Source organism: Coturnix japonica, chromosome 18, assembly GCF_001577835.2.
Source record: "Coturnix japonica isolate 7356 chromosome 18, Coturnix japonica 2.1, whole genome shotgun sequence".
NCBI classification, from domain to species: Eukaryota; Metazoa; Chordata; class Aves; order Galliformes; family Phasianidae; genus Coturnix; species Coturnix japonica.
Genome location: NC_029533.1, coordinates 4,106,361 through 4,115,920, shown reverse-complemented (window position 1 = coordinate 4,115,920; position 9,560 = coordinate 4,106,361). Strand labels below are relative to the sequence as shown.

The 9,560-nt window shown below is 55.3% G+C and overlaps 2 protein-coding genes across 4 annotated transcripts; one reads left to right on the top strand and one right to left on the bottom strand.

The window, feature by feature from the left end:
• The first annotated feature begins 93 nt into the window (after window positions 1-93).
• On the top strand, window positions 94-7,048 carry LOC107322262. 3 transcript variants are annotated; one of them, XM_015880130.2, is made up of 16 exons: window positions 94-222; window positions 442-549; window positions 636-699; window positions 1,103-1,259; window positions 1,333-1,378; window positions 1,712-1,770; window positions 1,844-1,879; window positions 2,853-2,905; window positions 3,134-3,266; window positions 3,346-3,542; window positions 3,632-3,677; window positions 3,763-3,828; window positions 4,383-4,442; window positions 4,514-4,596; window positions 4,749-4,869; window positions 5,632-7,048. In XM_015880130.2, exons 1-16 carry the CDS (start codon window positions 186-188, stop codon window positions 5,875-5,877), a joined length of 1,512 nt encoding a protein of 503 aa, XP_015735616.1. In that variant the 5' UTR covers window positions 94-185; the 3' UTR covers window positions 5,878-7,048. The 3 variants fall into 3 exon arrangements, 2 of the variants coding, with proteins under 2 accessions (XP_015735616.1, XP_015735618.1); XM_015880132.2 differs by having other exon boundaries at window positions 95-222; window positions 4,775-4,869; window positions 5,632-5,763; XR_001558876.2 differs by lacking the exon at window positions 4,514-4,596 and having other exon boundaries at window positions 4,775-4,869; window positions 5,632-5,721.
• LOC107322264 (histone H3) lies at window positions 6,513-8,267 on the bottom strand. The gene is made up of 4 exons (XM_015880134.2): window positions 8,135-8,267; window positions 7,579-7,720; window positions 7,344-7,497; window positions 6,513-7,242 (listed from the first exon to the last, which is right to left on the bottom strand). Exons 2-4 carry the CDS (start codon window positions 7,704-7,706, stop codon window positions 7,114-7,116), a joined length of 411 nt encoding a protein of 136 aa, XP_015735620.1. The 5' UTR covers window positions 7,707-7,720; window positions 8,135-8,267; the 3' UTR covers window positions 6,513-7,113.
• Window positions 8,268-9,560: the final 1,293 nt, after the last annotated feature.

Sequence of the window (9,560 nt, the reverse complement as noted above, 5' to 3'; positions counted from 1 at the left end):
TACACAAATACATAATAACAGAGAACACAGTAATGTAAATACCCACACGCTTCCATCTATGTTTCTCCTATACACACACAGATCTATGGGTGTATTTGCCGACGTGTCACACTCACATACCCACGCTCTGATCACACCTGAGCTGGGTGTGCCCCCCCTCGGGTCGGGCGGTGCCTCCCGGCCCAATGGCCGCCAGGGAACCGCTGCTGAGCGCCCTTAAAGGTGAGCGTGGGGCTGGGGGTGCCCCATAGCACGTAGTATCCCATTAGGGTTGTCCTATTGGGGTCGTCCTATTGGGGTCGTCCTCGCAGCCTGACTCGCTGTTTGCATTGCGCTGTGCGTCGCTGGGAGGAAGTTTCTCTCTGAGTTTCCAGCGGGTTTCCCTATAGGAGACCCCAGCGGGATTCCTATGGGTGCAGCCCTTTCTCCTTTACCCCATAGGTGCGGTGTTGCGGCTGCGGTCGGACGGCGTTCCGTGCTCCGACTCTTCCCCGCACCTTGCGGCCGTCTGTGCGCTGCTGGAGGGAGCCTTGAGGAAGGGACTGCGGCGTGAGTGGCACCGGGAGGGGGGGAGGAAATGGAAATGGGGGTCGTGTGTGTGGTCGAGGCCCCCAAGGTTTGGTTTTGTCCTGCAGAGCCGCTGTGGGGCTTCGGGAGAAGGGATTATTGGCACTGCCTGGAGCAGCTTCCACTCGGGAGGTGAGTGGGGATGGGGGGAAGTAGGGGGGAATAGTGGGGTCAGCCTGACTGAGGGGGGGGTGTTTGTCTGTGAGTTACCCCAGAGAGGCTGTGGATGCCCTGTCCATCCCTGGAGGTGTTCAAGGCTGGGTTGGATGTGGCCTTGGGCAGCCTGGGCTGGTGTTAAATGGGGAGGTTGGTGGCCCTGCTTGTGGAGGAGGGGGGCTGGAGATTCCTGATCCTAGAGATCCCTTCCACCCCGGGCCATTCTGTGATTCCTCCATATGTCAAACCCCAAAAAGCCTGAAAGCTCCCCCACGTGTTAACCCCCAAACCATTCCCCTCTCCCCAAGCAAACCACGTCCTAAAGTCCATGCATTCTATCCCCTATGTTAACCCCATTCCCTCTGCTCTCCCCATGCAGACCGAGCCCTCTCTCCAGCAGCCTCCATAGAGCCTCCATCTGCACGAAGGCACTGACAGCACAGGGCCGTGGCCGCTGCTTCCTGCGCTCAGCCCTGCAGGGCAAAGTGCTGGCAGTGGCCGTGCAGCAGCTGGTGCAGAGCCCGAGGCTCCTGGAGGTGGGACATGTGGGGACTGCTGGGATCCTGGTGGCTCTGAGGTGGTTTCATGGAGTTTCGTGCTGTGTTTCAGTTCTATGACCCATCAGGCTCCATCCTGGGCAATGAAGAGCTGAGGGGTAAGATGCTTTGGAAGCGTTTCCATGTTCCATCTTGTACCAAGGTTGCTTTGAGGGGTGCCCAGGCTGTGCAGTCCCTGCATCCCTTAGGGGACCAGGCCTGGGTGACAGCATTACTCTTTGTTAACAGCCCCCTAAGTGCTGGTACAGCTCCTCAGGAGGCTGCTGAGGGGCAGCTCTGGGTGCTGCTGGGGTGAATTTGGAGGGTTGCTCCCTATAGTATCATTAGTGATGCTGCAGATTGGCTCCATGTGGACCTTGGCTGTATCCCTGCACAACCACAGCAGCTGGGACTCAGCAGTAATGCTGCCTCTGTCCTGTGTCCCCCTGCAGAGCCGTTCCTCTCCCTGGTGCTGGTGCTGATGGAGGTGGATTTCTCCTTGGACCTGCAGGTATAGGAATGAATGGTGGGATCATGGCCCACTCCTCACCAGCACCAACAGCACAGCACTGCTTTGTTCACAGAACTGCAGCTTCTTGGATGAGAGCTGGCTGCTGCCGGTAAGCGCTCCCTGCTGCCTCCTGCTCCAGCCCTTGCTGGGATGTCAGATGGGGATAAGAAGGAATGGTTGGGGCTGGAGGGATGGCAGCACGGCTCCAGCCATCTGCGGTTGGAGGGATGCACGTGGAGCTGCCTCCGTGATGGGGTTGGAGCGTGCTGGGTGCCTGAGCTGTTACCAGGCACTGATCCAGCATTGCCCTGGGTGTGTAGGGCCAAGCCAAGCAGCACTGACATCAATGCAGCTTTCCTGTGCTGCCTTCCCTGCTTCCTTGCAAAAAATATATCATTTTGCTGGGATGACATGCAATGATGGGTCAGCTGATCTTGCTCTTGTGTTTGCTCAATGAAATACTTCTGCATTCTGAGGCTGCGAGCAGCAGGGGCTGCCTTGATGGCTCCCAGAAAAATGAAGAGCATCCCTCTGCTGCCTTTTTAACCCCAAAATAAACCCCGAGGAGTAGCCCAGTGCTGGGACTGTGGTCAGGAGGCAGAGCTGCTGCCTGATGGTGTTCGTGCCTCAATGGGCACGAGTGCTCCCAGCTGAACCGGCTGCATTTTGCAGCCCTGAGTAATGTGATGTGACAGCAAGAGCTGCTGTGAGCAGCCCGGGGCAGGGGCAGCGGCTGTGCAGGGTGAGGGAGGGGGCTCAGAGCTCATTTATGGGGCTTATTTGCATGAGATGAAGGACAGTGGCTGGAAACTCCTTTATAAGGCTTGCTGTGAGCTTTAGATAATATCTATTGGGATCTGTATCTCCAGATCTGGGTTCAACAGTTAAAGATGCGATGGGGACAGGAGGCCACTGATGGTCCTCATCCCATGTCAGGCAATGGGGAGCAGCTCCTGAAGCCCTGGTTTGATTTCTGAGCCAGAAGTGACCCCCAGGGAAGGGTCCCTGTGTTGCCCCATCCTGGTCACACTGGGTGTCCTTGTAGCCATTCTATGGCTGCTGTCACAGCTGCTCTCTTCCAGGTGTGTGTCATGTATGAGACGGTCCCATGTCGAGCTCTGGGGATGGTGGTGAGGTAGGAGCCATCAGGATCTGGAGCCCTGGGTAGCTCCATAAAGGAGGAGATGAGCATCCCCAGAGCTCAGGCTGTGGATGTCTGGGGTGCTTTTCTCCTCCGTTGGTTCCCCATCCATGGGGTGGTTGTCCCTCTGTGTATGGGCAAAGTGCTGCCGATGGAACAGAAGGGCTGGGGGTGGGGGGGTTGGTCTCTAGGGCTGAGCTGCAGCTTGGATGCACCCCCCAGGTACGTGGATGGCCGTGTCATCGTCATTGAGGTGCTTCCTGGGAGCCAGGCAGAGGTGGACGAGGTGGTGCTGGCTGGGGATGTCCTCGATGAGATCAATGGCTGCTCCTTGAGGAACGCCTACAGTGGGCAGGTGGGTGGCATGACTTCCCCCTCCCCATGTTCCTCCCTTCGTGCCTCCCCCTGCATTCTTCTTCCACCCTCCTTTCCAGGCTGGGGTGATGCTGCAGAAGCTGAAGGGACAACCACTGAGCCTCCGTGTGCTGCGGTGGCAGGGGCACAGTGGTGAGGTCTATGAGCCCTTGCTGCCCTACCTGCAGGCTGTGAAGGAGAAGGAGCCCCATTTCCAGCTCCAGTGTGGCCCCAGGCACCGTGACAAGGGGGAGAAGCAGAGGGTGCAGGGGGGCAGGTAGGGTTGACACCAGGAGGGGGCTCTGAGCATCTCCCCATCCCCAGCAACAAGCAGCAGGAGGGTGTACAGGTCTTTTTCTCTCCCAGGCTGCTCTACAACCTGCGGTACCTGGGCCGGATCAGTGTTGGGATGGTGAGGAGATGGGTAGAGATGGGTTGGTTTTTTCTTCTGAGCTTGTTCTTTCATGCTCGTGGGTTATTCCTTCTTGCTGTTCCAGTTTGGAGGCAAAGAGGTGCTGCAGAAAGCCATCCCTGCTGTGTTGGAGAGCTGCTCAGCACCACGGGTGAGTGATGGGCAGCACTGTGTGTCCAAATGGAGAGCTATGGGGAGGCTGAACCTGGGGTTGGGGGTGTTTGGGGGTTTCTGGAGCCTCAAAAGGGGGTTGAAATGGGCAAAAAAGGCAGAGCTCAGCCCTGGGCTGGGTCCTGGGTGAGTATGAGCAGAACATGGAGCCACAGCCCGTGGGTGATCATCCACTGAGCCCAAACTGAGAGCAGGAACACAGCCACAATGCTGCTGTTCCATGGATCCACAGTGCTGGAAGGTCCTGGAAGGGCTGGAGGTCCATGTGTTTTCATCCTGCTTTTCCTCTGTGTTTTCTTACTTTCTTTTAACCCCATATCTGAAGCACAATGGAGTTGCTCTCTTAATTTGCAGTCTATCATCCCCCCCTTCCCATCAGTGGAACACTGATGCCTGTTGCTAACAGGCAGCTCCAATGTGAAAAGCTGCACTTCATAGCTCTGCTATTGAATAATCTGCCTCGCGATCAATCTTAAAGATAGAGCTCAGGTGCTGTGATCTCTGGGCCTTCATTTTCTCCTTTCTCCTCTCCAGGAGGTTTTATTTGATGTGAAGGAAACAGAAATCCTTGTGCAAGAGAAAGCATCTCCCAAGGTGAGCACGGGGCACCCGGGGCTGCTTCATGCTCATGCATTGAGTTGCAAAGCCCCTTGTCCCCAATACAGGTCCTGTTCCGCCACCCTTACCCTGCAGTCTCCTGCGTGGGACGTTGCCTCAAGACCAGCCATGTCTTTGCATTCTGTGTTGTGTGAGCATCCTTGTACATGGAGCCCCGAGGGCGGGGGGCTGCTGCATTGCTACAGCACTGCTTTGGCCAAGGGAGGGCTGAGATTTGGGCACCTGAATGTGGGGACACAGAGGGATGCGGGTGTTGGGAGCTCTGACACGCTCTCATTGCAGGCTGATGTGTCTGTTGCCATATTTAGTGCTTCCCCAGGGAGCCCTGAAGGGAGCACGTTTGAGTGCCTGGTGTTTGCATCGAGTTCAGAGCAAGAATGCGAGGAAATCATCCAGAGAATCGGTGAGAGAGAGAGAGAGAACGCTGTTATTTCTCCAGATCTAATTACAGTGAATGTCGTGCCATTCCATTCCACATCACATGCGAGGGCTGGGTTAATTTCTGTTGAGATGAATGGGATACTGGAATCGTTTGGGGTTGGTGTTGTTGGGCTGTTTATTTCATACCCAGCTCCTGTGCGTACCCAGATGTTTTGTTGTTCCTACTGAGCAATGGAGGCAACTTCATGTTTTTGAGGGATGCTATTTTACACCCTCATCCTCCTCCAGGAGCTCAACCCGCTGCTGCAACCCAACACCAGCCCCAAAGCATCAGGAAATCTCACCACTTACAGCTTCTATTTTGGACTTGCCTAAATGCAAGCTGTAAATGCAAGCTGTAAATGCAAGCTATAAATGCAAGCTATGCTGCTGCATAGGCTGGGTGCCCCTCAGGGCTCTATGGGGGATGTCATTGCCATGTATCCCCCAGCAGCAGGCTGTGCTGTCAGGACATGGGGTCACATATGGGGTTCCTCCTCCAGGTCCATCCATGCCTTTCAGGGGGGCTGAGCAATGCTGGTGTATTGGAGGCAGCCTTTAAATGCAGTGAATCCCTTTCCTCTGTTCACTGAGCAATGGGGGGAAAACAGCTGTTTAAAAGCTCATCTGAAGCATTTATAGCAGGTGTTAAAACACATGGAGCAGTGCTTGGCTTTGCTGGAGCAGAGCAGGATGCTGAGGCTGTTGTGTAAGAGCCCGTGTTAATGAGCACTTGTTTCTCCAGCTGCAGGATTCAAACACACCGAGTGGTTTGTCTGATAAGGGACACCAGGCTCTGGCTCCTCAAGCTGGAGTTAGAAGGGTATTGCAGGACTTCATGCTTCTATGTATGAACTGCTGCCCCTTTGTCTGGCCTCTGCAGTGGAATAAATCAAGCAGGTCTGGCTTGTGTTGCTCCCTGTGTAATTTCTGTCTCAATTTCAGCCTTACCCGGTACAGCCTGTTCTCAAGAACCAGCCCAGCGCTGTAATTTGCATGTTAATTACCTGCTTTAGATGTATCTGAGCTTTCCTGTGCCACAGCTACAGGTAGGAGACACTAAGAGAACAGGGACCGTGAGCAGAGCCTGAAGGGTTATCCCTCATTGAGGGTTTAGGTTTAATCCTTCATCAGAAAAGCTTAAGATGGGAAATGAGAAGAAATGAGAAGGCAGCAAATTGCTCCCTGGTTACGTAACGAGTGTTTCTGGTTGTATGAAATGCTCTGAGTCACAGGGTGAGATCCCACAGGAAGCTCCCACAGCCGGGATATCCGCTCACAGCACCGGGAAGGGCAGGAGCTGCTGGATTCACTTGAGCCAAGTCAGTCCCAGCACTGCGAGGATAAAAAAAGCACTTCAATGTGGAAGGAAGAGGGGGAAGAAAGAAGTTAGTGGTGAAGCTGGGCCTCAACACCCATAAGCTTTAAAGAAGAGCTATAAAGAGGAGGAGGAAAGTTGCTTCCTAAGCTGTACCTGTCACTGCTCCTCCTGGCTGAGCACGGGGTGACTCAGCCCTAAAAGCACCAAGGGGACACGCTGCTCCATTGGCACATTAAGTGGAACCTACTGCTAAAGAAGCTCCTCCAAAGGCCATAGAAACCAAATGACAAAAGACTCCTCGCATGTGAATGTAAAACATTTAATTTAAAAATGTTGACACTACAATATATAAAATAGCTATTATAAATGCACATAGTGTATCTATAGCTGCCAGGTTTACGTTTTTTTTTCTTTTCTTTTTTTTTTTAAAGGAAACTGTAAGTTTACACTGTGGTTAAAAGAGTCGTAGTTTCACCCTCTGAAAAGTCCACATTTGATCACAGTGATGTATGGTCAGACTAACAGCCCCAATTGTTAAACACTTGGATCAAGTCATAACCAGTTTTATTGCAAAAGGACCCTGTACACATTTAGATCAATTCTAGTACCTTACAAGTTTAGCTACCCAACAAGTCATTAACATACAGAAACATGCATGAGAAGCAAGAAAGATCACCCATCCCTTCTGCATATTAGCAACTTGTCACTGCTGAGCAACAAGGCTCACATCACTGAGGTTTATGTGAACAGTCACTTTTAGCATTCATCCTGAGTGAAAGATGGAATGACTTAAGTACAAATGCAACATATTATAAACAATTTCTTACAAAAAAAAAAAAAAGTCACAAATTAAAACCAAAGTATTTTACAGAATTTACTACAAAACACCATAAAAACAGCCTTCACTTATGCCCTCTCCCCGCGGATGCGTCGGGCGAGCTGGATGTCCTTGGGCATGATGGTGACGCGCTTGGCGTGGATGGCGCACAGGTTGGTGTCCTCGAAGAGCCCCACCAGGTAGGCCTCGCTGGCCTCCTGTTCCAAGAGGACAACAAGAAACGTTAGAACCGACCTTAGAACCTCGGTGTAAAGCATAAGAGCCCTTAGAAGGCTCAGGAGGGCTCAAGCCGCTCTACCTGCAGCGCCATGACGGCCGAGCTCTGGAAGCGCAGGTCGGTCTTGAAGTCCTGCGCGATCTCGCGCACCAGGCGCTGGAAGGGCAGCTTGCGGATCAGCAGCTCCGTGGACTTCTGGTAGCGCCGGATCTCGCGCAGCGCCACCGTGCCGGGCCTGGTGATACAACAGGAGCGAGCTGTGAAGCGGGGCACGGCAGCGTCAGCCGGGCACAGCACAGCCCGCCCGTAGCGTTACCTGTAGCGGTGCGGCTTCTTGACGCCGCCCGTGGCCGGCGCGCTCTTGCGGGCCGCCTTGGTGGCCAGCTGCTTGCGGGGCGCCTTCCCGCCTGTCGACTTACGCGCCGTCTGCTTCGTACGGGCCATTTTTCCTCACTTCCCTACGAGGACACGCACCCGCCGGGCCTTACGATGCGGCTCACCCCCACCCCCCCCCTCCTCCTTCAATCTTCAATCCAGCCCCACAACCAGATGCCGCCCCCCCCCCATCCCCCGCCGTTCATCGGGCGGGCGGCCAGCGGCCTCCCCCGGGAGGAGGAGGAGTTGTCACGGTGCCGCCCCCGCTCCTTGTGGCGGCCCGGCCGCTCCCCTCCCCTCCCCGGGGACAGCACTGAGTCACCCCGCCTCCTCCTTCCTCCTCCCGGGCCGCCCCATAGGAGCGATGGGGGGGGATGGGAAGCGGCCGTGACTCAGGGCACGTAGACAAGGCCTCAACTGCCCCCCGAGCGAGGAGTAAAATAACACTAATCAAGGCCGCGCAGCACCGAGCGACGAGACCGGTGTGAGCCGCTTACCTCGTAGAGAAACTGGACGCACCAGCGCCGATGTCGCCGCGCACCGTGAGCCGCGCTGCCCCGACGGAACCAACCGCGTCAGCAACTACCCCCACACTGCGCCCTCCCCGCCGCGGGGACGCGCTTTTTATAGCGGGGGCGGACCGTGGCGCGGTGACGTCACAATGCCTGGAAGCAGCGCGCCGCGCCATTGGCCGGGACCTCCGCCTGCGCCGTGACGTAATAAGACACAAAGGCCGTGCTCCCGTTTCTTGGCGCTGATTGGATGCCTGCCCGGCCGCTGATTGGTTGTTAAAGTCGGCGGCCGATTGGGTATTGTGAGAGGAGAAGGGGCCAATAGGCGACAAGCGGGCTCTCTGCGCGCTGATTGGACGAAACAGGGCACGGTTTGGATCCTACCCTTTGTTGCAAAGCTCCACAATGGGAAGTCAATAGGAGCGGGGCCGGTGTCGGCGGGGTGCAGCGGGGCGGCGGGTGGCGGACTGCCGGCTCCCCGGGCCTCAGCGGGCGGTCCCGGTGCAAGAAGGGCTGCCCGGCCCCGCCGCCCCCCGGCCCGCCCCCCGGCCCCGCCACCAAATGCCTTTGGCGGCGTGTGGTGCCGAGACGGAGAGAATTCCGCTGCGGGGAATGGCCGGGACACCCCCCCCTACACCCGGCTGTGGGGACAGCGGGGACACGCAGGCGCAGGGGAAAAGGCTTTAAGGGCTTTAAGGGCTTTAAGGGCTTTGGGCTGGTTTGGCCGGTGTTGGAGAATAGAGGCTGAGGGGTTGTTGTGTAGTTTAGCGATGGGACTGCCCGGTTCGGCGCCATGCAGCCCCAGCCCCATAGCGGTGCTTGCAGCATCCGTCCTCTGGCTTTATGAATGGGAGCAGCTGTGTTGGATGGGAACGCTTGTCATAGGCTTTGATGTTGAATCAGGGCAAGCCCTACTGATATGTTGCCCTCCAGAAGGCACCGATGCTCCCTGGCAGTTCCACCATGGGATGTGTGTGTCCTGAGGCACAGCCTGGCACTATGCAGGTGCTGCAGCTGGGCCCCTCTGCGCTGTGTTCTCCACCTCCCTAAAACCACACTCCCACTCACTCTGTGGGTTGTCTTCTAACTCCAAAGCTAACTACAAAGTTTTGGGAAGTAGGAAACCAGAATCCTTAATGCCTGTTGGTTGTGTTGGAAATATCCTCAATAATTTTGGGTCAGGACGGTATCTCTGATAAAAGCAGTTTTTATTCGCGATTGCAATGGCGGGCGCCCTGATGGCAGAAGCACCTATGGACATGATGTTACAGTTTCTATACCTTTTCTCCCATATGTTTTCCCCTCCTGTTTCCCCTTTGATTCCAGGTTACAATTTTACTATCACACTTTATCTTGTGATAGTCGCCATCCCTGGTTTTGTTTCCAAGATGTCTCGGTACCCTTATTGATA